The sequence below is a fragment of the Urocitellus parryii genome, chromosome 12, assembly GCF_045843805.1.
Source record: "Urocitellus parryii isolate mUroPar1 chromosome 12, mUroPar1.hap1, whole genome shotgun sequence".
NCBI classification, from domain to species: Eukaryota; Metazoa; Chordata; class Mammalia; order Rodentia; family Sciuridae; genus Urocitellus; species Urocitellus parryii.
In genome coordinates this window covers 74,778,236-74,805,878 of record NC_135542.1, presented here as the reverse complement: position 1 = coordinate 74,805,878, position 27,643 = coordinate 74,778,236, and the positions used below count along the sequence as shown (strand labels likewise).

The window sequence follows — 27,643 nt, the reverse complement described above, 5'->3', positions numbered from 1 at the left end:
AATCCTTGCAGTTCTATTGTAAGAAAGAGAAGGGTTAGTTATTACATGTAAACAAATAATAGCTGAATATATGAACATGTCTTAGAAATTGCTTAATACTATTAATGTTCTTTAAAATAGCCCAATCTAATTTATCAAATGGCTTTTTCCTCCTCCAGTTCTGTAGAAAATGTTCTCAAAACACTCGTGAAAAGCTGCCGACCGTAAGTAGCTTCTCAATTTATAAAGCCTCTTGTGTCTGTGGGCCTTCCCCCAACTTTAGTATGTTTTGAAGAGAAAATTAAAGGTATAAACAGTTTCCAAATTTGTGATGTTAGTCACCTAATGTAGCATATCATTCCCAGCTCTTGAACTGAATTTTTCATGTTTTATTTATAAATTTAGAAAATTTTAAGTTACCTGTTATAAAGAATACTGTAATTTATATATAGCTATCTTTATTTGAAAGGTTTTCCTAAAGTATCATTTGTTATTTAGATCAGAATATTTTCTAAAATGAGCACTGTAGATATTACATTAAAATATTGTGACAAGAATGTAGTCTAATTTTTTCCTAACTATGTTCTGTTTCAGAATATTTAATTCTCAATTCTTACATTCTTATGATAAATGTCCTATATTATGATTAAAAATGAATATGGATAGAATTTAAGTCAAGTCCAATTTTAGGTATTTGATCTATATTCTTGTTTTCTTCTGATGGTGGTGCTAGGGATGGAACCCAGTACTTCATTCATCTGAGCAAACAGTCTACTACTGAGCCACATCCCCAGTCCTGAACTATATTTTTCTTATCCAGCCATTCTAAGGCTTTTTTTCTTGCTACAGATACAGTGGTAGTGCATATATTTATCACTGGCCTGTTATACTACTTAGTCTTGTGCAAATGTATTTTCAGCGAATGTAATGTCTCCCTCATAAGAGGCTTAAGATCTAACCTAAGTCACAAGCCCCCAATGAGCAGTGACTTTTTTAGGCAGTTACCATATTAGCCTACATTTCCTCACTGAAACTTAACTATTACCAAGGTACATACTTGTTCTTGGGTAATTTATAGAACTCCCAGTTTTTTTATTTTAGATTATTAGATTTATGTATGAAATTCTTGAAGGTGAAACATAGTGTTTATTTTTTGTTTTGTTTTAACCCATTACACAGGACCTGGCACATAATGCTTGGTGAACTCAGCAGAATTACTTTTATGTAATTCACATAAAAGATTGAAGTATGATTTACATTAACACAGGTTTAGGAAAATATAGCAGGATTCATAGTATGTTGGGTAAGCCAAAGATATAAGTAGATCTCCAGGATTTTCCCAACATCCTTGGGTAGAATTCATATTTCTCAGACATTATTTCTTGTTTTAAACCTCTTATGTTGAATGGGCAACCATACATGTGTCATCTTTAGCCATTTACCTTAATATTGTATGTATATGCACACTTGAGAGTTTAATTTTGTTACATATCTACCTCAGGGATGCTTCTGGCCATGTCACATAATTGCAGAATATTAGAATCTTTAGTACCAGATTCTTAGTTCAGTCTTCTGGTACACAGAAGGATTTAGCAGTTCCATGAGGGTAAAAAGTGTCCAGAGATTCATCCAAAGGGGTCAAGAGTCCAGATGTGGTAGCCCACACATGTAGTAATACCGGTGACTCGGGAGGCTGAGGCAGGAGGATCAGAAGTTAGAGGCTAGCTTCAGCAACTTAGTGGAACCCTGTCTCAAAATAAAAATAAGATAAAAGGCTAAAGATGTAGCTCAGAGGTAAAGCATCCCTTTGTTCAATTTCTAGTATCAAACAAATAAACAAGAATAACAAAGGGTCCCAGAGACCTCTGGACTGATTCCAGTTTTACTCACTTACTGATTTCCATTTCTTATGTAGAACGGGCTCATATAAGACTTTTTTAAAATTACTAGTACATAGGACAAAGAAAAAAAAAAAAACAACCATGCTTAATTTTGTGGGTGATTGAAGGGTTTTTAATCTAATTTTACCAACTTCACAGAAGTTTTTAAAAGATTTTTTGACAAAAGAGTATTTACTTTATCCCAGGTATATTAGGATATATATTTTATTTTTTGTAAAAATGTGTGTTTTTTGTGGGCTATCTTGATATTTGTGGTATGTGATATACTTTATAAAATCTACAACCCTCCTTTTTGTGGTGCTAGAGATTGAACCCAGGTGCTCTACATCTGAGCTAAACATCTCATCTCTTCCTTCCCGTTTTTGGTCAGTCATGTATTGATGTTGTAGAGTTTTTAGCCAATGATCAGACACATGAAAACTTTCTTTTTTATTAGGTATTTTCCAGCAGATGCAACAGCAGAAATGCTAGAGGAATGGCGGCCTTTAATGTGTCCTTTTGATGTAACGATGCAAAAGGCCATCACATATTTTGAAATATTTCTTCCTACCTCCCTTCCTCCAGAACTTCATCATAAAGGTTTTAAGTAAGTATATACGTATATTAACAAATTCAGTAACATAGCAGGAAATACACATATGAACAACCTAGTAAAGCAGTAAGTTTAAATTTGCAAACTCATCCATTATGTTTATTATACTTGAAGTGTGTGAAGGCTAAAACAGTTGAACAGAAGATTGTAAATAAAGAGAAAATAAGGCTGTGTGACAAGCCAAATAAGAATGACGGCTTTAGGAAATTAGGAAAGAAAGGAAAAGAGAATAGTAAGAACAAATAGTAACAGGAAGACATTAATGGACAAAGTCAGGGGAGAGAAAGAAAATTGGAAACAGCTATTAGGAGTTGACAGTAATAATTTAACAGTACAACAGATGTTTTAATAGATGAGATCACATTTTATAGCATAAATTGGGAAGGGAATATTCAGACAAGAAATATTCCATTATTTTGTTAAGTTTGTAACTTTCAGTATTATTTTTTCTAGGTTGTGTAGTTATCAGTAAGAATAATAGATTTAAAAAATACAATGGATACCTGGCTTTGAACCACTTTCTATAATCACTTGCTATTCATAACAACATTTTTCTTCTTCAGACTTTGGTTTGATGAATTAATTGGCCTTTGGGTTTCAGTGCAAAATCTCCCACAGTGGGAGGGGGTAAGTATCCTGTTTTTCTTGTTTTATTATGTTTTTGTTTGGAGATAAATAGATCACTTGACAAGTAACTTCAGTTTGTTAGAATTTCGATTAGCAGTGTTATGATCAATTCATTTTTCATTTTATTTACTATTTTTCTAATAAAAGTAGACATCTATTTATCACTATCTAGGAGTGTGAGCATATATTACAAAATGCATAAAGTATAAAAATATTTTCTTTGTAACCTACACTAGATAGTGCTGGACACATGATGGATTTTTTTTTTTTTAAGAGAGAGAGAGGGGGACAGAGAGAGAGAGAGAGAGAATTTTAATATTTATTTATTTTTTCTTAGTTCTCGGCGGACACAACATCTTTTGTATGTGGTGCTGAGGATCGAACCCGGGCCGCACGCATGCCAGGCGAGCGCGCTACCACTTGAGCCACATCCCCAGCCCCATGATAGATTTTTTTAAAAAACATTTTATTGGATTAAAATTTCCTTTTCTGTTTTGTATTTTTTTTTTTTTTTAAAGAGAGAGAGAGAGAATTTTTTAATATTTATTTTTTAGTTTTTCGGCAGACACAACATCTTTGTTTGTATGTGGTGCTGAGGATCGAACCCGGGCCGCACGCATGCCAGGCGAGCGCGCTACCGCTTGAGCCACATCCCCAGCCCCTGTTTTGTATTGTTGATGATATTTTGTCATTTCTTTTTATAAACATTTTAGATGCAAAATGAGTGACATAAATCAGAACTTAAATTTGGAGATTTTTTTAAAAAAAATGTGTCAAATTGTGCTAATGACTGCTAGTAAGAACAAATGATTAAGGGGCAAGACTATGATATTTTAAAGCAGCAAGAAATACTCTCCTTAACTTTGTTTTGTTTTGTTTATTTTCAGCAACTGGTAAATCTCTTTGCTCGATTGGCTACAGATAATATAGGGTACATAGACTGGGATCCATATGTACCAAAGGTAATTAAGAACATTTTAACATATATACAACAGCACTGACAATCAACTTTGTATTGTAAAGGAGAAGTGTTTTTTGTATACTAATGCCCAGTGCCACATAATTTTTTTTTTTTTTGGCTCTTAGTAAAAATAGAGATGAGCCAGTCTTTTCAGTAAGCAACTGAAACATCAGGGTATCAAGAGTACATGATTTTTGTCTTTCCTATAAGGACATGAACTATAAGTTTCAGAGTGAGTATAGAAGTACTAAGTATATCAAGGGTGTCATGGATTCATACCTTTGAAAACAAATTTTGGGCATTATATTTGATTACTACTATTAAAGGGTTACACACTTTTTAAATCACAATATGTATTTTTCTGTAGTACACTAAGGTAGAGTGTCTCTAGGTTCAGGTGTTTCTTAATATTGCATCTTTGATATTTCACCTGTAGAATCACTTCTGGAACATTAGTAGGACTAGAGATACGACATCCAGGTGTTTTTGATGTATACACTGATGTTAGAACAGGACTGGAAGTAAGAGAAAGGCTCTGGTTGCCTTGGTTTATTCTTTCTCTTGCCGTTGGCTATTAAAACTAATTGAAAGGAGAAGTACTTCCCCCCCACCTTTGGGCATCCATCAACGAAGATATAGATTTAAAACATAAATTTAATTGCATTACAATGAAATTATTGTGTGACTGATTAAAATACAAATACTTAAGGGAAAAATGAAGCTAGCATTAAAATTTTGAAATAGGAAAGTAATTGGCTAGAGATACTTAAATTTTAGTTGGTGTTGTGCATCCTGGGCATGGAACAGGAGCATAGGAATGATAATTTGTGTATGTGTAGAGAGAGGCAGGTGGGTAAAAAATTTTCATGTCTAACCACATATTGTTTTGCCTTTTATGTTGAACTATAAATCTCATTAATTTTGGGAGACATGGACACAGCTGATAATCATCCTTGTGCCTGTGACCTATGTCATATGGTGTATTATTAATATTTACGTATTGTTTTTTAAAATTAAAGCAAATGACTAAACAATTATAATGTTGCTTAAAGACCTCCAAGATGAGATGAGAGTATACTCAATATCACTAATGTATAGCACTAAGCTATTTAAGAAATTAATTTTGATACCTTAAGTATTTATTCTTAATTCTTATCCTTTAAAAAAAATCTTTCCTTTTTTTTGTTTTTAAAGATATTTACAAGAATTTTGAGAAGTTTGAACCTCCCAGTGGGAAGCAGTCAAGTGTTAGTTCCAAGATTTTTAACAAATGCTTATGATATAGGCCATGCTGTGATATGGATCACTGCCATGATGGTTTGTAATAAATAAATTTGTCATCTCTATTTTGCCTTAACCATACAAAAAATTGAAGTCCATGTTTGTGGTTTGGTTGGTCACTTGAATCTTGGATATATTGTTTCTTGCTTGCTTGTTTTCATGTTCTGAGGATTGAACCCAGGGCCTGGGGCTTGCTAAGATTCTTGGATATTTTCTTATGTTGTTCATTTCTGATGATGTTCATGTATATCAGATCTAGAATGTAGTCATAATCTAGCATTTGTAAATCTTCTTAACCAATGCATCTTACAAATAGGATGAAAAGTTTTAAGGAATTCAAAATGTCAAACATTTTTCACAGATGTGGAACCAGACTCAGATAAGATACTCTCCCAAGATAGGATTATAACTCAGAACTGACCAGAAATCCCATTATTCTTTCATTGTTAATATTCACATAAATTATTATTGAAAACAAAATTTTATAATTATCTTAGTGAAGGGAAAAGTATGAAGGATCAATTGATTGTCATCATTGAAGAAAATAAAAAATATGTCATAAGTTTAGATTTTGGTGTCATCTCAGGAATGCAGTTTTAGAACAACTATGATTTTCTGACTTAACGTTGATATATTGCTTCTAGAGCTCTCTCCTTGAATTGTTCTGTTTGACATCATTTTTGTGGAAAAGACCAACTGATTGTTACAGGCTTATAGCAAGAAATTCAAGCTCCCCATTGTTCTTACCATTTTATTGTTAAGAAGAGAAATCCCATTTTCCTAACATTCAGTAAGAGATGAATACAACAACTACATGTTTGCTTACTATCTTATATAGGCAATAAGGTGAAACTCACTTTTTGGGAGCCACAGATCTAGATGGTGATTAATGTAAGCCTTGAGTTCATTTTGCTCTGCCTTCCCACACAGTTCTCATTGGTGGCTATATTTTGTGTTAAATGTAAAAATAAAATTAAAAAAAACGAAACTGGTCATGGTGACATATTCCTATCATCCCAGCTGCTAGGGAGACTGAGGCAGAAGAATTGTTTGAGACCAGCTTGAGCAACAATAGCAAGACCTATGTCAAAATAAATTTTCAAAGGGGTCTGAGGATGTAGCTTGGTGGTAGAGTGCAGGCCTACCTGGGTTCAGTTCCCATTACTGGAAAAACAGCCCCAGCAATAAAATCTATAATGCTAATTATTGCCAGATGTTTGCAGATTTTTGCATTTTGCTATAAAATTATTATGGTCTCTGGCCTATTCTAGATACTGGATTTAGAAACATGAACATGGATTTCATTTAGCAGCTAGTCATGTTCCTAATATAATTTGACATTTTAGTTTACTTTTGTGCTATATCTTGAAAGATCACCACAAGACAAAGATTTTAAGTTCAAATTGTAGTTCTATCAACTTGATAGAAGAAAGCTATCTTTTTTCCCCTCATTTTCCTTCCAAGTTATGTTGTTTGATTGTTTGTTTTGGTAATAGATTGAAAAATAAAAATAATTTTCTTATTTGAGTAAAAAATAGGGCCCAATATAACAAGTTTGGACATTTTAAACCTTTGGAAGTAATCATAAAATATATAACTACATTTATGTAAAGCATCCCTTCATCCCTTACCATTCCAAAGGATGAGGAATTCACTTAATGATTCATTTAAGAAATGCCTTATGTGCTTCATATTAGCCATCATTAGTTATTTTTGGATAATGATCTTAGTAATAAATTTTAGTATGCATGTTATTTTATTTCAGAACTCTAAAATATACTATTAAGTTGAAAAAATACACTCCCCCCCAAGTGTTTAATTTAGTTGTTTTTATTTTTAGTAGAATGTTTTAAATTGCATTCAATTCATTGGGGAATTGTTTTGATCCTTATTTAGAGATAGAATTGATTTTTGTCATCAGTGTGAAGGTGAACCACATTATAGATTTGTATATAGGCCTGGGCCTGTTGACCCTGTCTCCTTTTTTTGCAGTGTAATGTAGATATTGACATTTTTATTCTTTTATTTGAACAGGGTGGACCAAGTAAGCTAGTGCAAAAACACTTAGCTGGTTTGTTTAACAGCATCACATCTTTTTACCATCCTTCAAATAATGGGCGCTGGCTGGTGAGTATGTTCAATTTGATCTATAGTATTTAAAAAATTTAAAAATATGGTCATACTTAACTATTGCCTAGTAAGTTATTACTTTCATAGAACATACAGAAATAAGACATACTGCTATGGGTTACTGATGACAAACTGCCATTTTTTGCAAAAGACAATAACAAAAATGCCATAGGATCATTTCTATTTTATCATGTCAGCAGATTTTTTTTTTTCTTTTTTACTTCCTTAAAATGGCTTTTTATGCAACAGAAAATTTATGTGGTGCTAGAAATTCTTAAAACTAGAATTTGAAACTAATTTTTATTTTATTTATTTGGTACTTGAGAATTGAGCAAGGGACCTTTTTATTTTTGAGACAGGATCTCGCTAAAATTACTGAGGTTCTTGCTGAATGCTGAGACTGGCCTCAAACTTCCTATCCCCTGAGTCACTGGGATAACAGGCATGCACCACCATGCTTGTCAAAACTCATTTTTTATTAATTGTTCTCAATATTTAATTGATAGTGTTTAATTCTATACAGTTTTGCAGTAATCTTTGTATTTAGAGCTATTATTTCAAAAATCCTTTCTTGAGTGGATAGAGAAGAGCCATAAATATCTACAAGAGAAAGTTGCAACTACCTAGAACTTTTTGTTTCTTTGTTCCCAGAACAAGTTAATGAAACTACTTCAGCGATTGCCAAACAGTGTTGTTAGAAGATTGCATCGTGAAAGATACAAGAAGCCCTCTTGGTTAACTCCTGTGCCTGATAGCCATAAGCTTACTGATCAAGATGTTACAGACTTTGTACAATGCATTATTCAGCCTGTTCTTTTGGCTATGTTTAGCAAAACTGGTAGTCTAGAAGCAGCCCAGGCTCTGCAGAATCTTGCACTCATGAGACCTGAGTTAGTAATACCCCCTGTGCTTGAAAGGTAAGTGCTATACCTGTTTAGTGGAAGGTTCAACTATAGCTAAGTTAGTCTTGTCATCTGTTCCTTTTCCTTTCTCTGGAATCTGTTTTGCATTTTCAGGGCTTTTATCTATTTTTAGAGGAGAAACAAGAGGTTTTAACATGATTCGTAACTTGATAAAGATTTATTAGGGAGAAAAAAATGAAAGGGAAATGAATAGTGTAAGTATTTTGGATATCTGCATATGATAGTTACCAGTGTTTTTTTTTTTTTTCATAAATTAAGATCTATTTTTTTCCTTCAAAATGTGTCACTAAGTATTGAGAATGTGAGAATGTGGCAGTGAATCAGTGATGATAGGAAAATTTCATTATCTTAATTATTTTCATGTACTGTATAATCTTTGGTGTATTGTATTTACAGTGTAAATTTGATTGCATTCATTTTATTTTGTGTGTTAAAACAGTATCTAAAGTAGCTCTCTAATTGCCTAGTTACTCTCACAATCTAGGAATAGTGCATCCTAAGAAGGAGATTTCGTTTGAGTGTTCAAGAAATTATTACTTCAGCTTTCTATTAAGCGTTGTCTTTTTCTGCTACCTGAACTTGAACCTTACTGTTTTTCTCTAAAAGGTAAAAGTAAACATGTTAGTTTTTGGATCCCAGAGTGATCTACAATTGAATTTCATAAGAATTTATGTAGGGGTCCTTAGTGAAGGAATCCAGACCACAGTCCATTTGAACCTCCTGTTGAGTCAGGATATGTAATATGGTCACAGTTACTTAAACACACTGTTTAAGATATTTACCAAAATGTGGCTCCATTACCTATACATTTCAGTAGCTTTATGATGCAGTTTCATCCTGTTTTCATTGCAGTGAATATTCAAGTTAGGTTGTACCTTACTTTCTCAGCCTCATTTCTTTGGAAGTGCTGGGGGTGTAACTGAGAGCCCCCACCCAAATACATTCTAGGCAAACACTGTACCATTCACCTGGTGTACATGTCTTGGAACAATGAAACTCTTGAACTCATAGAAGATAATTAGTAAATGGTATAGAAAAGGTAGACAATTTCCCCTATCTTCAGTTCACAGTGTATTTTGCTCCTTGATCTCTACTGGGTAATAGAAGCTAATAGTTATGGTAGGTTCATTGATGTTCCCTAGGGAGGAGGGACTTCAGCTATTTTCATAGCTGAAATTTTGGAGGAGGATTTCAGTGTTTTTTTACTTTTCCTTTTTTTTTTTTTTTTTTTTGGTACCCAGGCTTGAACTCAGGGGTACTCTACCACTGAGCCACATCCCCAGCCCTATTTTGTGTTTTATTAGAGACCAGGTCTCACTGAGTTGTTTAGTGCCTCGCCTTTACTGAGGCTGGCTTTGAACTCGCTATCCTCCTCTCAGCCTCCAGAGCTGCTGGGATTAAGGTGTGTGCCACCGCACTTGGCTTACCTTATTTATTTTTGGACTGAGTAATTATGAATAATGAGATAAAGTATTTTGTAGAAGGAACGAACTTTATAAACAAAATTGTGTACATTGGTCGCATCTTTCTTCTTTAGTTCTCAATGTTTGGATAAATTTAATATATTGAGCAATATTGTGTGTTTAGCCAAAATGTCATTTTTTTGAGACTTTGAACTGTAATTTTGTGCTGTGTTGTGACATGACTTATTTTTAGGTTTTTTTCCTTTTATAAATGCAGAACTTAAAATAAAGCTGTAAGCCCCACATGGTAGTGTACACTTTAGAGTTTTGCATTTCCAAAGATTCTTCAGTGTAATGTGCTTCCTTCACTTTTTACAATAGGACATGGGTTTTTTTTTTTTTTTTAAATCTTAGTTATAAATTTCCTTCCTTCCTTTCTCCACATAATACATAATGAAATTTCCCATATAAGTGGAATTTAAAATAACTATATTTTGGATACCCCTGCCTTCTTAAAATAGATTGATATTGTTAGCTTTTAAATACTTCGTGACCAAACATCACATTTGTCTTTTTTTTTTAATTAAATCTTTGTTATCAATTCATTAGTTACCTTGTTATTCACATTTGTCTTTGTCTTATTCCCCACAGTTCTCTCCCTCTAGCGCCAGGAATATTATCATGTTTTGTATAACTGATTTGTGATTTTAAGCCTTTTTAAAAAAGAGCAGGTTACATTTCAGTGAGATTATATTTCCTATAAAAGTGATGAGTGGGTATTTGTAACTTATTCCTGTATTTTAATTTATTATTATTATTATTATTTTATTATTATTATTTGGTACTGGAGTGAATCCAGGGGCACTCAACCACTGAGCCACATCCCCAGCCCTTTTTTGTATTTTATTTAAAGACAGGGTCTCAACTGAGTTACTTAGGACCTTGCTAAGTTGCCTCAACCTCCTGAGCCACTTGAATTATAAGCGTGTCCCACTATACTCAGTTTCTAATTTATTATTCTTAATTGAACCATTAGGTTAGTATAATGTGGATTAAGGTGGATAAAATAACTCAAGTCCATTAGTTTATTCTCCTCTTCATGTAGAATTTGCATAGATAGAGATGACAATAATAGGGGATTGGAAAAAGATGCACCAGACTATACTTTTTTGTGCATGTACTTTTCCTTTATATGTGTGATTCTATTAACATTGACAGCAAATTTTCACTCCAGATACTCTGTTGATTTATTTTTTACATCACAATGCAGTATATGAATTTAGTATATTTAATGTTGTAAAATTCTGTTTTCAAACTGTAGAACATATCCTGCATTAGAGACATTAACAGAACCTCACCAGCTCACAGCTACTTTAAGTTGTGTAATTGGAGTAGCCCGAAGTTTGGTATCAGGGGGCAGATGGTTTCCTGAAGGTCCAACACATATGCTACCTCTGTTGATGAGAGCATTGCCTGGGGTGGATCCAAATGACTTTAGTAAATGCATGGTGAGCATATTGATGATTTTTTTTGATTCTGTGTTTATATTTTGTAAAAGAACATCTTGAATTTAAAATCTGAAGTTCTTTGTAACACCATTCATCATAAAATCTGTTAATGATGACAGCATTATATATGTTGGTGCCTAAGTTTAGATTTATGAGAAATTGTTGTAGCTTATACCTTCCTTTGTTACGTAATTTGCCATAACCTGTATATATTTAATGATAGTAAAAGGGTTTTTTTTTAAATTTTTGTTTGTTTGTTTGTTGTTTTTGTGGTGCTGGGAATTGCATCCATCCCCAGCCCTGATCATATGATTTTTAAAAAAATTTTTTAGTTATATATGACAGAATGTATTTTGGCCAACTACATGTATATAAAGAATAACTTATTCTATTAAGTTCCCACTTTTGTGGTGATGATAATGATGTTTTAAAGCTCATTAGGTATTTACTATTTTTCCTTAAACAGATATTTTTAAAACTATCCCATGTTTTGATCATTTACCTTTTCCTTCATCTATCAGCATAAAGGGAATGTGAAGAAAAATGCCAACTTCTGCTTATATACAGCTAGTGTCATTTTTCTCATTTTCCCTTTCTGGTTTTCTAGGTTCTGCATGAGCATTTTATTTTTACCCTTAGTTAAAATAGTATTACACTTGAGGTGGAAAACTAAGCAACTTTTCAGTAACAAAAGATTGGAGAACTTTGTACCTAAACCTAATAAGTAACTATATGGAAAATAAATTTAGTATAACTTCATTATTGAAGTGACAGCCAGTTAAGTTTTGGGTACTTAAAAATGTGAAATTATAAGGGAAAAATATTCAGAAAGATTGTTGCAGGATTTCCCTCAAGATAATTTTGGAGAGGGGAGCTGTTTAGCTTATGGTATGCTTGAATTGAAATAAAATTATATGATTAATGTTGAAAATTTTTTGCATCTTCCCACAGATCACATTCCAGTTTATAGCAACATTTTCTACTCTGGTGCCTTTAGTAGATTGTTCATCTGTACTGCAGGAAAGGGATGACCTAACAGAAGTAAGTTTGCTGTCTGGTTAAAAATGATTAAATTCATTTCTAATTCTTAAAGCATGTGCGTTCTTAATGTATATTAGATAGTTTTGAAACAAACTTGGATAACTGTACAAAAGTTTCATTTACTAGAATGGTATAAATAAAATGCCAGACTATCACTGGGTAAGATAGTCTGTGTAGCACCTATAGGAAGTGGGTCAAAGTTTTTTCTATCAACCTAGGAATAAACTTTCCCAGTATTGGCAGCTAATGAAAAGAGACTTTGCGGGGAGGGTTATGGTGTTTTTTTTTCACAACTATTTTCTGTATTATAATCATGTTAATACTTGATTTGCTTCATTTGGATGTCAAGTAGTGAGACACCATTCTTTTTATACTAGCAGTTTTAACTCTAATTGGTAATAAAGTTGACTACTTTTTTTTTTAAATATTTATTTTTTAGTCGTAGTTGAACACAGTTCCTTTATTTCACTTAGTTTTATGTGGTGCCAAGGATCAAACCCAGGGCCTTGAGTGTGCTAAGTGAGCACTCTACGGCTGAGCCACAATCCCAGCCCTTACGTTGTTTTTGACCCTTGTAAAATGTGTTAATTACCTTTTGTTTGGTTCCTAGAAAGTAGTGGATTGAGTTGTTCTGAATTGATGTGTGATTATGGTATTGTTTCTCACAGTATCCAACACAATAATTCAGTGTTAAATCTGTTTTAGGCCATAATTGGGTTTTTTTAGTTCAGAGAAAAAAAAAATCAAAGGCTATTTGTAATCTCTCTCCACATTTGGGTGTTACAGGTGGAACGAGAACTGTGTTCCGCCACAGCTGAATTTGAAGATTTCGTCTTGCAGTTTATGGACAGGTGAGCACCAGCTAGTAGCCTAGGCTTGTCTTTCTTTTGATATTTGGAAAATGGCTGTTCTACCCTAGACAGAAATTTCTCCCTATCCCTTGAAAAGTGATAGATATTTAATTTGTTAATTATCATCAAATGTTAAACCAAGTTTTAGTTGCTAAAATTATATTTTGTATGGATTATTTAGATGCTTTGGACTTATAGAAAGTAGTACATTGGAGCAAACAAGAGAAGAGACCGAAACTGAGAAAATGACTCACTTGGAGAGTTTGGTTGAATTAGGTCTGTCTTCTACGTTTAGCACAATCCTCACACAATGTTCCAAAGAAATATTTATGGTAAGAAGATTATTTTTTTAGTTTTATTTGATGTTTTAGATTTGAGTGTCAGTTATTTTAAGTGTATATACCATGCCATATCCCTTTCTATACTAAGGTTTAAAAAACCTATACGGTTGGTCCTTGATATTCACAAATTTTCAATTTGCAAATCTTCCCACTTGCTTAACTTGACTCCCAAATCAATGCTTTTGTGAGAACTTGTGAAGAATGACAAAAAATTTGAATTAACTCATACACGGTCCTGGCCTAAGGTTGAACAAGACCACACTTTACATTCTTTTTCCATTCTTCTAACATAAACAAGTGTCCTTTAAACTTTTTAGTGCCATATTGGTTTGCATTTTCATTAGTGATTTTGCTGTTTTAAAATGTTGAAATGGCCAGGTATGGTGGCATACCCCTGTAATCTCAGCAACTTAGCGAGACCTTGTCTCAAAAAGTAAAAAGGGCCAGGGATACAGATCAGTAGTACAGTGCCCCTGGGTTCAATCCCCAGCATGGCAGGGGTGGTTAAAAATGGTTCCCAAGAATGTAATGCTTAACTAAGGTCTAGTATTCCTAAGCCTAAGAGTTGTGCTGTGCCTAATGGGAAAAAAATAGGCATGAGTTTTACAATTGTTAACTGTGAGTTCAATGTTAATGAATCAAAAATAAAAGTATTAAATGAGTGTCCATAAACAGATACACATCAAACAGGTTTATGTACTGATCACTTGACAAAAATGTTGTGACCAGAGGCTCACAACAACCTAATGCTATATTTCTCTTAGAAGCATTCCCAGCAACTTTACAGAACATAACTACCATGAATAATGAGAAATGACTATTTTGTAAAATTTTACAATTAAATATAATTAGAAGAGAAGTTTTGGGAATTATTTATGCCATCACATGATAGAAATCATATTCTTTGAATAAATGGGTGGTGGTGGTAACTGGGGATTGAACTCAGGGCATTCGACCACTGCGCCATATACCCAGCCCTATTTTGTATTTTATTTAGAGACAGGGTCTCACTGAGTTGCTCAGAACCTCACTAAGTTACTGAGCCTGGCTTTGAATTTGAGATCCTCCTGCCTCAGCCTCCCAGGCTGCTGAGATCTAAGGGTATGACCTGGCCTTTGAGTAAATTTTGACAAATTAGAAACAGTTGTCCCCATAAGGCATTTGATATTTGATACTGGTTGGTACCTAAATTTTTACAGTGTGGCCTTTAAGAATACTCTTTATGGGGCTGGGGTTGTGGCTCAGAGGTAGAGTGCTTGCCTAGCATGTGTGAGGCAGTGAGTTCGATTCTCAGCACATATAAATAAATTAAATAAAGGCCCACCAATAACTTAAATAAATAAATAAATAATAGAAAAGAATGGTCTTTATTTGTACTTCTTTTTTTTTTCCCCTCTGAGATTATCACTGTTTAACATGTTCATCCTGGCTCAGAGCCAAACTGCCATCCAACTGCATGATAGTTACTAAGATTATGTTAGTATGAAGAAATGAACATAAATCATCTCTTGTTTAACAGAGTAAAAGTTAGTTTATAGTTTTCAGCATTGTTAATCCAAGTTTAGAACTCATTTCTTCATTTAGCCAACAAGTACAAATTCTGTGATATGATTATAAAATTAAACAGGCAGCTTCAAGTCTTTTTAAAGCAGGGGTAGTTTTATAGTTGTTAGAAGGACAAATTTTAAGTGTTAACATACTCCAGAAATTTCCACTTTTTGGGTTAACTGTGGTAATTAAACAGCATTTGCTGCTATTAGCTACTGTTTTGTTCATAGGGTTTTTGTAGCAAGTAAAATATTGTTCCTTAAATGTTTGTTCAAGTTAGGATTGTCTTCACAGATTGTTCTTAGACCTGAATGTAACATTTTTAAGCAAATTGTATAAAATCAGATGGCTATTTGCTTACTTGTTATTTTTAGTATATTTATCATTTTCTTTTATATTGCATAAGATGTTTAATTTTCTTTAAAATGATGATTAGGCATTTTCATTTTTTTAATATATCTTAACAGGTGGCCCTTCAGAAGGTTTTTAATTTTTCTATTTCACATATATTTGAAACAAGAGTGGCAGGCCGCATGGTGGCAGACATGTGCCGTGCTGCTGTAAAGGTGAGTTTAGTTTTTTGAACTAATGAATTAATGTCTCAACAACCAACAAGTTTGTGTGGTTAATTATTTTAGAAGTGCTTGTATTGAAAGTACATAGTGTGTCAGTAGCTGCTTACAGCCCCCCTTCGCTACTAAAAACAATGCTAGTGTATATTTTGTGACTGTTAAATGTTTGCCTTTCATAAAAGTTATTTTTGCAAATATGTTTTCAGTGCTGCCCAGAAGAAGCTTTGAAGCTATTTGTTCCCCACTGCTGTAGTGTTATAACTCAACTTACAATGAGTAAGTCATAAAATTAATTAATATTCTGTCTTTACAAGTCCAGATATATTTTTTTTCTTCAGTTTTAGAACTCTGTTAATGAAAATATATTCCTTGAACCTCTGCAGCATTTTACTTTCTTTATTTTGGGGAAGGAATTGCCTCCCCTAAAATGACTCATCCTTGTTGGCAGGTAGCTTAGAAGTTGTACTCTATTTAATTAATATTTATTACTTTGTTAAAATATCACTTATTCTTTGAGAGAGAGAGAGAGAGAGGCAGAATTCTTGTTTGGTATGTGTATTTTTCTCAAGTTTATTTTCCACCTCCTGAGTTGCTATGGCAGGCCTCAAACTTGAGATCTTTCATCAGCCTTTGAAGTCACTGGGATTATAAGTGTGTGCTACTGCACTGGCTAATTGAAATATTTTAAAATTATTTAGTCATGCATATTTTTTTCATCTGATAGTATTTTGCTATTTTAGATGATGATGTGTTGAATGAAGAAGAGCTAGATAAGGAGTTACTATGGAATCTTCAACTTTTATCAGAGGTATTGTAAATTTTTGGAAGAACATATTAACATGCTTTTAAGCCCTTTCTGAAAAATTGGTTTTGAAATGTGGAAAGCCAAAAGTTTGAAGTTTTTTGATATAGCTTGAAAAAGTCAGAACTCTCCTTTTATCAAAGAAGTGTACATTTTTTATTACTATTGCAGTAGTACTAATAAAAATCCTATTTGAGTTTTTATTGATTAACTCTGGTGTGAACAACTCATTAATTGAAAAGTTTTTTGGAATCATTCAGATATAAAATTTGGCCATCAGTCAAATTTCAGTTTCCATTATGAGACAGTTCAACAGTTTAAGTTTCATCTCTTAAAAGATAGATACCCATTCTTTTTTCTTTTCCCATTTCCCCTTTTCATTTTTCTCTTTTCATCCCCCCTTTCTTCTTTCTCTTCTTCCCTTCTTTGTGGTACTAGGGATAAAAGCCAGGGCATTATATATTCCAAACAAGTACTCTACCTCTAAGCTACATCCCCAGCCTGAGATAGACCCTTTTGAAAGGAATATTATTTTGGCACATGAAAGCCTAAGCTCAGAAAATGTGTTTTAATGTCCAAAGAGAATTAAATTATTGGAATACAGTTAAAATGGCAATCCTAAATTAAACTCATTTTTAAGAAGCACTATTTTAAGGCTACTTTAGTGGCTAAGCACTGAACTTTGCATTAATTATTGGTTGTTGATCTTTTAACTAATATATCTTCAACTCCCCCCCCCCATTTTTAGATTACCCGAGTGGATGGGAAGAAGTTGCTTCTTTATAGGGAGCAGCTTGTAAAGATTCTCCAAAGAACCCTACATTTAACCTGTAAGCAGGGTTACACTCTGTCTTGTAACCTTTTGCATCATCTTCTTCGTTCTACTACACTTATCTACCCTACAGAATACTGCAGTGTACCAGGTGGCTTTGACAAACCTCCTTCTGAATACTTTCCTATCAAGGCAAGCATTTTAAATAATTTAGGATATAAGAATAAATTGGCTTCATTTCCTGACCAATTCAAAATGTGTTTCTTTTCTTGTATATAGATATATCAGTTTTTTGTTTTAAAATAAATTATTAAAACTATTATTATAATGTATTAAACTTGTGTCTCACTTCAAATAGAGCTAAAACTCTATAGTTTTCTATTTATACATAAAACAACTTGGTTTGCCATGTATAATTCTGTAATTCTGTGTAATTTTGTTGTTTCACTAACTAACTGCACATAAACTTGCTGTCACTCTTTAAATGTTAAGTGGCTCTTCGAGGTGAATTTTCTTTTTAAATGGTACTCAGTATTGAACTTAGGGCCTGTTGCATGCTAGGCAAGCGCTCTGTCACTGAGCTTATAGCTTTTTAAATACTTAATTTATGTATTTATTTATTTTGTGGCTCCAGGGATTGAACTTGGACCTTGAGCATGGTAGCACTCAACCACTGAACTCTACTTCAGGCTTTCCCAAATCTTTCATTTTGTGAGGTGAGGGTGGATAGTAGGGATTGAATTCAAGAGCACTCTACCACTGAGCTACCTCCCCAGCCCTTTCATTTTTTGAGATGGGGCTCATCTGAGATTTACAGTCCTCCTATCTCAGCCTCCCAAGTAGCTAGGATTATAGATGTGTGACATCATGGCCAACCCCTAGCTCCCACTCCTTTTAAACTTTTTTGGGGGCAGCCTCTTACTAAGTTGCCAAAGCTGGCCTCAAATTTGTGATTTTTCTTCCTCAGCCTCCTGAATCACTGGGATTACAGGTGGGTGGGTGCCACCACACCAGCCCTGTGATCCTTTTTTTTTTTTTTTTTACAAGTGATAATGAAAGGGTGATACAAAGTTTTCGATGTTTACGGTGATATGCCACTCTTTTTGCATATTATTTGGTTAGGTTTGGATTATTTCTTTGAAGCCCTTTAAATCATATTTAGACATGTTTATTTTCAGCTTCTCAAGGTAATTAAGAAATGTTCTTTTCTAGGATTGGGGTAAGCCAGGGGACTTGTGGAATCTAGGAATTCAGTGGCATGTTCCATCTTCAGAGGAAGTTTCTTTTGCCTTCTATTTGTTGGACTCCTTTCTTCAGCCTGAGCTCGACAAACTTCAGCGTTGTGGGGATGGAGAACTTGAAATGTCTAGGTTGGCTTTCTTTTATAATCAATCAGTATCATTTAATTTCGATCTAAAAGAATCTTTATGCTTTTCTCTTTTCTGTGGGCATATCTGATGTATTTATATTCACTGTTTTGAAAACTGCCATAAATGTACTTAAAAAAACATTTGAAATAGTGTGGTACAACAAAGTTGAGCAAGATTTAAACATTTTAAAAAGAAAACTCAGGTTTTTTTCATCCTAATTTGTAGTAGAAACTGTTTTTTGTTTAGCAATTTGACTTCTTTCTTTTGAAAGTGCGTAGATATATACCTTTGAAAGAAAAATCCCTTTTTCCTTGACTGAGTTTAGATTTTGTTATTTCTTTTTAGTAATTCACATTGTTGATGTTAATGTTATTTAGAGAAATATTTCTGTGATTTTTTTTTTTCTTGTATAGGTGTTTAACAAGAAATAGTTACTTTGAGACCATTAGACTTTAATAGTCTGAATCTTTGAAAGGTTTTTTCTTGGGGGGTACTTGAGATGGAATCCAGGGGTGCTTTGCCTCTGAACCACATTCCTAGCCCTCTTTATATTTAAATGGAGACAGGATCTAACTGAGTTACTTAGCTCCTCAAGGCCCTGGGTTCAATTCTCAGTCCCCAGAATGGGGTGGGGGTGATAAGGATTAAGCTGGAAGATCTTCTGCAGTGCTGTTTACCCCTGTTATTAGTGGTAGTGGTTGAAAGAGGTGATTAAAATTAAGAGTCACTACACAAAGGACAGTTTCACTTGTTATTATTTAGAGCCTGTTTAAATGCAGGTGGGTTTAGTATTAACAATAAATATATTTAATTGTCCAATATTATTTGAAACAGAATTTTTTGGAGGATCAAACCCAGGGCCTTGTGCTCGTAGGCAATGCTCTGCCACTGATGTACATCTGCGGCTTTAATTATCCTATACCTTTAATTAAGTTGGTAAATTGAAGATGTAATTTTATATATCCCCTTTTGATAAAGTTTGTATGTTTTAAGACTCTAGAAGTCTTATTTAATGAGAATTTTGGAATCTTCTAAAACATGATAATATTTTTTTCCTCTTATCTAGAGATGATATTCTACAGAGTCTGACTATAGTGCACAACTGTTTAATTGGCTCAGGGAACCTCCTACCTCCACTGAAAGGAGATCCAGTTACTAATTTGTAAGTAAAAATAACTATTTATTTAATACTGTTTTTCCATTTGGCATACATTTTAAGTTTGAGTCACTTAATGACCTGCTGATGGTGTATTATTGCTGTTGTTCCTGTATTACTTTAACCTTTTTTATTCTTAATGTTAGGTCAACAATATCTAAGTCATAATTTAGATCTCTAAACTTTTAAAGCCTTTATTTAGATTTTTATAATGATATCAAAAGAACAACTGGATGTTAGTGAGTTAAAAAGTATCAGTGTGAGCTGGGTGTGGCAGCGCATGAATATAATCCCAACAGCTTGGAGGCTGAAGCAGGAGGATTGCAAGTTTGATGCCAGCCTGGGCTTAGTGAGACCTTGTCTCAAAAATAAAAAGGGCTGGGACTAAAGCTCAGGCCTAAAGTATCCCTGTGTTCTATCCCTCTTACTGGCAAAAAAAAGAAAAGAAAAAGAAAGAAAGAAAGAGTGGATATACTCCATTCATCTGTTAGTTTACTGAGTTACTAAGTAAATACTCTTTCTCTAAAATGGGGGAGGGAGGATGCTTCTTTCTTTTTCCTGTAGTCAGCATTGTTTTAGAATTTTATAGCACAAAAATATATGGAATGTTTTTAATAAAAATTTCTTCAGTATTATGAATTTGAACTCTAATTTTAATTGCTTTTCAGCATTCTACTATTATGAATTTCTCAATTCATTCTTCATACTACCATTTAAGTTGAAAAAACTGAGTTAGAATGAAATCAGGATGTGATAGCTTAAGTTTTAGAAGTAGATAATTACTAGTTTCAGTAATCTAAAGATCTTCATTTTTCAACATCTTATTACTGAGCATGGTTGAAAATCACATTAAAATGAGTAAGACTCTTCCGAATACACAAAAGGGAGAAGTATTTGCTGATTTTGCAACAAAAATCTTAAAAAAGCTTCAAGGAGCTGTTTAAAAATATAGTTTACTTGTCTTTTTCATATTTTGTATAGACATTTTTTAGTCATAATCCCTACTGCTGGTCATTCCTGGTTTCTATAATTCCCATTCATGACACTCTGAAAACTTTGTATGCACAGCCATTACATGTTTTAGATTATTTATTAAGTTTAAGAAAATGTAGGGTCATTTTAGGTTAAGGAAAATTGTTTTAAGTTTGCCTAGGAATTTTTTCAGATTCTTAAAATAACTTTTGTGTTTTATGAGTTTTATAATTGAAATTATATATATAATTTGTTATTTATAATTGAGATTATATATAAAACTTTATTTTTAAAAATAGATTGATTTTAAAAAATTGATTTTAAAAAATATTTCAAAAATAAGAGGCCTATAGACATTTCTTTGATCCTCCCTTTTCACTCCCCTTGATGATCTTAGTGTAAAAATAATAACTTAATCATTTTATGGCATGTAAAAAGTTAATTTGCATGTAACAAATTTAGTATATCAGTGAATTGAGTTCTATATGAAATTATTGGCAGTGAGAATCATGGTCATTTAAACCAATAATATATGTAAGAGGAAAAGCACGTATCTTCTGGGGTAGAAAATTTTTAGTACTGAATGATCATCAGGATGCAATTGCAAAAGGGTCAGCTAAAGATATTTATAGGTTTTCCTTGTTGTTTATATTAGGATATTGGTCTGTTTATGCCATGTGCACTATAATAGTGAGCAGAAGTGAAAAATCTGTGTCCTTTTAAGTAAGTGTTCATTATGACAGAAGTTCATGTATTTGATTATTTATTATAAAGCCAATTAGATTTCTTATATAATGAAATCCATTTTCAATAAGGAAAAGAATATATCCTGAAAATTTTAAATACCATAGAATAAATAGTCCATATTACTATTCATTATAAGCTATGAAATTGTTACTATATCTTAAACAGTTTTCCCAAAAAAGTTGAAAAGGAAAGATAAATTTAAATGGAAAAGTTTTGTTTCTTAAAATCTTCTGTAATATAATGAAATCATATTAAATATTCAATAACATAAATAATATTATATTTAAATGCATTTTAAAATAAAAAATATAAAATATTTTCTAAACTTCAATATTTATAAGTTATTAACTAATATATATTGTTAAGGTTTTTTGGTAGTTATTTTATGTAGGCTAATTATGTAAAGTAGAATCTAAAATAAACAATCCTGTCTTTTCATTTGAATTGCCAAAAGAGGGAGTTTATAAAGTCTTCCTTTAACTTTTAAGTAGGTCTTAACAGAATTCTTTCCATTTTATAGTTTGTGTCCTATATATAACATTTTAACTTTTTTATTTTTTTTTGGAAGAAGTTTCATAAAAATAGCCTTTAAAATTTCTGAAATGCTTATTCTACTATAGTTTAATACTTGGTAAAAATCTACTGTCTAGCTTTATTTGAAAAAAAAAAATCTAATAAAATAAGTGATCACATCATTGTTCCATGATATAAAATTACCCTGCTTGGTGGGAAGAAAGAATATGTGTAGTATAATTCATAGATTTTCCACAGGTCAGTTTAAAACAGAAGAGAAGACTTGACTAAGGCCATTACTTACTCCATAGGAGCAGAGGACAATTGTGCTAGATGGGAGAGCAGAGGATGCATATTTGTTATGAATGCTAAAGTGTAATGCCTGAGATGCCTAAGAAAATACCTCATTAATGACAACTTGATTGTGGAATTATGAGATGCTATTCGTCTTTTGAAAAATTAGATCAGTTTTGAGAAGTACATAGCAACTCAAGTATTTTTTTTATTTAAATATTTATCATTTAAGTTTTAGTTGGGTAAAATATTCTAACTTCTATAATTACTGTCAGATTAGTCAGTATTGTTTGCCTTCTGTATGTATTTGTAGTATACTAGTTGTCTTCTGGGAAATTACAGTAATGATAAAGTAGAAGCTTAGTTGACTTTTGGATTAACCTATAAGTAAATCTAATTTTCGTTCCTAATATATGAGTATGTGGTGTGGTCTTAATCTCCTTGTTAGGGAGATTACTACTAAATTTGAAAACCTATTTTATGTGCTTGTGTGATTGGAAACTGACAAAAAATTAAAAGCTAAATTCTGAGTATAAAAGCGAATGACCTACCTAATGGTGTCCTCATTGTAATTTTGGGTCTTTAGCAGTGTAGAGTTACTAAATTCTTGTTCTTAGTATAAACTTACAGTGTTGTCAAGTGTGGGTATAACAAGGATCTTGAGGGTAATCAAGGGTAAAATTTTTTAGTTTAGTATACCTTAATTTAAATTTTTAACAGTTTTGTTAGATACTGCAGGTTGCTGAATTAATTTTAAAGTGGAATCTCCCTATTTTGCTCTTGGAACTTTCAGTTAATTTTTTAAGAGAATTGTTAGGGGTATAATTTATACTCATGGTTCTACCTTTGTAGTTGTGGAAGTTGGATCATGTCTTTCCAGGGTAATACAGGAGTTTTAGACACTTGCCTTTAATTCTGAATTGTCATTTTCTCCTTTTTCAGTCCACTCTTGTTTAATCTCTTGAGGCCTAATCAGCTATCACAGCATACACAGAACTAACATCTTAAAAAAACAGGGTTACTCAAGGTAGAGCAGTTACCATTTTTCATCTCAAAATACATCTTTACTTTGTGCCCCCTTTTCTCTGATAGATCTATTAAATCATTCTTAGTTAAATTATTCTTAGGCTCTCAGTTTTACTAACTTTTCACTAAAAAAAAATTAAATAAATAGAATTCTTAGGTCTAAGAGTAAGACCAATTCATTGATATGTGAAAGGATGTGTTGCTTTTGCAATGAGGGGCAGGGCTAGCTAACCTCTCTTGGCACCTCCAGGAAACTACCCAGCTCTGCTGGGGAAGCTGCACACAGAAAAGGAAACAGTTACTACTCCACGGTGAGTAACCCTGTTTTCTGCTTATTTCACCTTCTGACTGTTTTCATTGATTTTTTAAAAAAGCTTTGTGTGTCAGATGTGGAAATAGTTTCTATTTTGAGAGTAATTTTAAATCTTCTAGTATAAAAAGTTTCTCATTCCTTAACAACCCTTTGTTCACGTGGTAGAGTAAGAACCAATTGTGTTTATGGGAGTGATTGATGCTCAGGATTGAATTGGGAACAGAACACAGAAATAGGCCAACAGAGGATTGTGAGATACTTGTGTCTTTAAAGGGGGAAAAATCCTGTTAGTGAATTGGTTTTATGTCTTTTGTTTGTTTTCATTTGGAAGGGGAGGGATATTTGGGAAGGGTAAGATGTTCTTAAACTTAGAAACAGGAAAAATTTTATATTATTGCATATAGCTGTTAACACGCCAATTTACTTAATCTTCATTTGCGTTTTTTTATTTGTATTGTGTAATTTGCTTTTGTGATTAGTTGATCCTTCCTTTTTTTACCATGCTCTTTTTCTCACCAGTGATTATTCTACTCTAACCAAATCTAAAGAAGATTGCCATCTAGTGATACAAATAACGCAATAGTGGAAAATTCATAAGTCTTTTAAGTGATTCAAACATTTTAATCCATATTGTTATAAATTGGGTGGTCTGCTACTGTCTAGGAGCTGTGAAACTGGTTTAATATTATTATTGTATAGATGGTATTATTTATAGTATTTTACCTTGGAGTTATTTTTTAGAATTTTGTTTAGTTCAAGAGGTCAAGTGATAGTAGTTTGAAGACATATGATGGTATTTGACTTAAATTATAGATGCTACTATACCTTTCAATCAGAACATAGATCTGCTCTCCAGCAGTCTGTTCAGCTAAGAATATGTACATAAGTGATAAGAGTAGTTTTATTTTTATTTATTTTATTTGTGATGTTGGAGATCAAACCCAGGGCTTCAAACATGATAGACAAGGGCCATACCACAGACTAGATCCCTATTCCTAAAACAGTTTTAAATATCGGTGAGTACATTCTAGGTGCATGTAGACTTCTAAGGCAGCCACAAAGAAAGGGAGGGAGGGAGGGAGGGAAGAATATATATGTATATATACAAATTTTTCATATATTTCTTGGGTAATAGAGATTTCTTCTACAAAATTATTTGATTAAAGATCAGAAGAAATATTTAATGTAAATATCTATTTATACTTACTAACAAATATTTGCTATAAAACATGCCAATGCAGTTGGTGTTTAATTAATTTGGGGTAGATAAGGAGATCAAATTAAAACTGAATCTTAGATAAATTGGCATCAAAGGAACTTGTGGTAGATGACAGAATTATTGAAATATATATCTGAACATATTATCTATATCTATAAATTTCAGGTTTTTAAAGCAGAGGAAGTAAATATTTTAAAGTCATGTACAAGGTGCTATCTTTTGAAAATAGCATAAATGATAATATTTCTTGAAATTTTCTGATTGGAATTTAATTCAAAGCGATACATAGATTAAAGAAATCAGCATTAGGCCTCTTAGATGAAACTTGTTTTGAATGTGATTACAGTACTGGAGCCAGAAATGCACTTCACATGTTTTTATTGTATGCATTTCAAGTAATAATATTAATGATAATCTTGTTTGATATAGAAAAAATTTTGGAGACTAATGTTCTATAGATTGCTTTTTATTCTTATTTGTAAGAATAATGGGACTGATTAAAATTCATGTTTGATTCAGTTACCTATGGTATTAGGTATAATGCTGGGTGAGATAGACTTGTATTTCTATTTTAGAAAATCATTTAGGTTTGTAGCAGCAGTGAAGAGGCATCCATGACAGTTTGTGCTCTAGCAGGAAAGAGGAGCATTTACTCTGAGCACAGATCTTTTCTCTTAGATAGTGAAATCTAATTTCAGTAGACTTGAAGTTCATTGTAAAAGAAACTGATTTTACCTTTTAGTAGATAGATTTTAGATATATTTTTGGATTATATTTACAAGATGCTTAATTTTGCAAGTTGCCAGAGATTGAAACTTCTTAGAAGTTTAGTAAATTTGAACTTAAAAGTCTCAGAAAAGCAAATTAGCATATTTTACAATAAAGTATTAGTGAACTTTGAAGTGAATTAGAGAAAAAGAAGCCATTCTTTGTTTTTACTCTGTAGTTTGGTTTTGAAACCTGGGAAGGTGTTACTGCTATCCTATGCACCAGATTATGTGAGGAACATATTTAAATAACTGTCATTTATGTAATCATAATGTTTTTAAAATAGAGATAACTCATAACTCATTTAATTTTAATACTTTGGCGGGGGTATGTTGGGTATATTTTCATGTTAACAGCTGCACAATTCATTGATGATGAATAATGATATTATAATTTCTATTTATTAATTAGCCTTGTATTGGACCTGCTCTCTCTTCATGCTTCTTTGGTGTTCATATCCATGTTCCTCCTTTTAGAAAGCATCATCTTAGTTTAAACCCAGCTATTAGATTGAATCTCATTATTTTGAAATAAAATGTTGAAAATTGAAGTATACTGTTCATTGATGAAAACATATATTTCAGATGCATAGATTCTTATTCTCTATTCACATACACAAAAGGTGACTTTTAACCTTTTAATGATTTGACTAGCTGCGTCTGGTTTTGATAACATTCTTTGTGGGAGATCTTTAGGAAATGCAGTATTTTTATATGTCAGTTTCTTAAAAAGCAGTAGCATTTCACTGTAGATATTAGGACATATCCATTTTTGCTAGTTTTAAAAGGAAGATAATAAGTATATAAAATTTTTCTGCTATATGTGTATACTGCAATAAAATTTTGAGTTTTAACCATTGTTATATAATTAATGGAGCCAAAATTTCTTTGTATAAATGTTTATCATCATCAGATTTAAGCTTTTACATTTGAATATTGAATTAATGATATTCTGTTCCTTTTGGGAGATGAATTTTTTACCCTGAAGACACTGAGTTTACATTTTCTTTAATATGGTTCTTACTGAAGTAGACAGCATTACTCTTCGGAAGTTTAAAGAGTTGAAATATTAAAGATTGGAAGTCTTTGTGTTAAAAGATCATTATCTTTCTGTTAATTTAAATATTTTAGTGATGAGACTTTTCCCCTTTCATCTCTTGTATTGGTATTATCAATAAATGGAAGCACTCTTGTTTCTATACAGGGTACCAAGTATGGTGTCCTTGGAGGAGACGAAGTTGTACACTGGACTTGAATATGGTATGTGAGCCCTAATCTGAGTGAAAATGTGAGAACTATTTTTGTATATTAGGATTAAAATTGAATAGTTTTGTAATTTTGATTTTCTTAAACTTTCTTTGATTCATAAAATGAATTAATTTCACAGTAATCATTTTTGGGTGAAAATGGAAAATTATATAAACAATAATTCGTAAAAGATAGAAATTGTGTCAGTAAATATGAATACTTTCTGAGCAGACAAGCATGTTTTCCTATATCAGAGGGTTTACTTATGTTTAAAATTCTTCTTGACTGATACACTTGATGTAAATGATAACATTATGACCCTTATTTTCTAATAATCTTTGTATCTTTCTGTCAAAGTAAATTACATTTTTATTTTACATGTATGTCATTCTGGGGAACAAACCCAGGGCCTTGTGCATGTTAAGTCAAGTGCTCTACCAGAAGCTACACCTCCAAATGTTAAATTTTTTATTAATACATATGTGAAACTGGGCTGGGGATGTAACTCTGTGGTAGAGTGTTTGCTTAGTGTGTTCAAGACTCTAGATTCAAGCCACAGTGCCTAATTTTTCCCCTGAAATAAAGAATAGACTAAATATTTTATGTGTTAATATTCTGAATCCAACATTAACAGAAATTTAGCACACTTCTGTACAGGTAGATTATTATTAGAATCATTTACATACATTAATTGATAAAGTAAAATTGCTTGATTTGGGGTCAAGAAATTCTGTATATTTGTGTTTTCTAGTTAGTGATTAGAGCATTGGAAATACACACAGAGAT

The 27,643-nt window shown here is 32.4% G+C and overlaps 1 protein-coding gene across 2 annotated transcripts in view; it reads left to right on the top strand.

Annotated features, from left to right (window-relative positions):
* The window catches only part of Psme4 (proteasome activator subunit 4), a 99,451-nt gene that overhangs the window by 29,105 nt on the left and 42,703 nt on the right, over positions 1-27,643 (top strand). For both annotated transcript variants that reach the window (XM_026399930.2, XM_077792083.1), the window contains 18 exons: positions 159-203; positions 2,317-2,466; positions 3,036-3,099; positions 3,987-4,061; positions 5,255-5,377; positions 7,376-7,468; positions 8,123-8,388; positions 11,119-11,305; positions 12,257-12,346; positions 13,133-13,197; positions 13,379-13,529; positions 15,554-15,652; positions 15,865-15,934; positions 16,399-16,466; positions 17,209-17,424; positions 18,445-18,602; positions 19,669-19,764; positions 26,814-26,869. In XM_026399930.2, the coding sequence (XP_026255715.2) occupies positions 159-203; positions 2,317-2,466; positions 3,036-3,099; positions 3,987-4,061; positions 5,255-5,377; positions 7,376-7,468; positions 8,123-8,388; positions 11,119-11,305; positions 12,257-12,346; positions 13,133-13,197; positions 13,379-13,529; positions 15,554-15,652; positions 15,865-15,934; positions 16,399-16,466; positions 17,209-17,424; positions 18,445-18,602; positions 19,669-19,764; positions 26,814-26,869 (2,072 nt within the window). The remainder of the gene's footprint in view (positions 1-158; positions 204-2,316; positions 2,467-3,035; positions 3,100-3,986; positions 4,062-5,254; positions 5,378-7,375; positions 7,469-8,122; positions 8,389-11,118; positions 11,306-12,256; positions 12,347-13,132; positions 13,198-13,378; positions 13,530-15,553; positions 15,653-15,864; positions 15,935-16,398; positions 16,467-17,208; positions 17,425-18,444; positions 18,603-19,668; positions 19,765-26,813; positions 26,870-27,643) is intronic.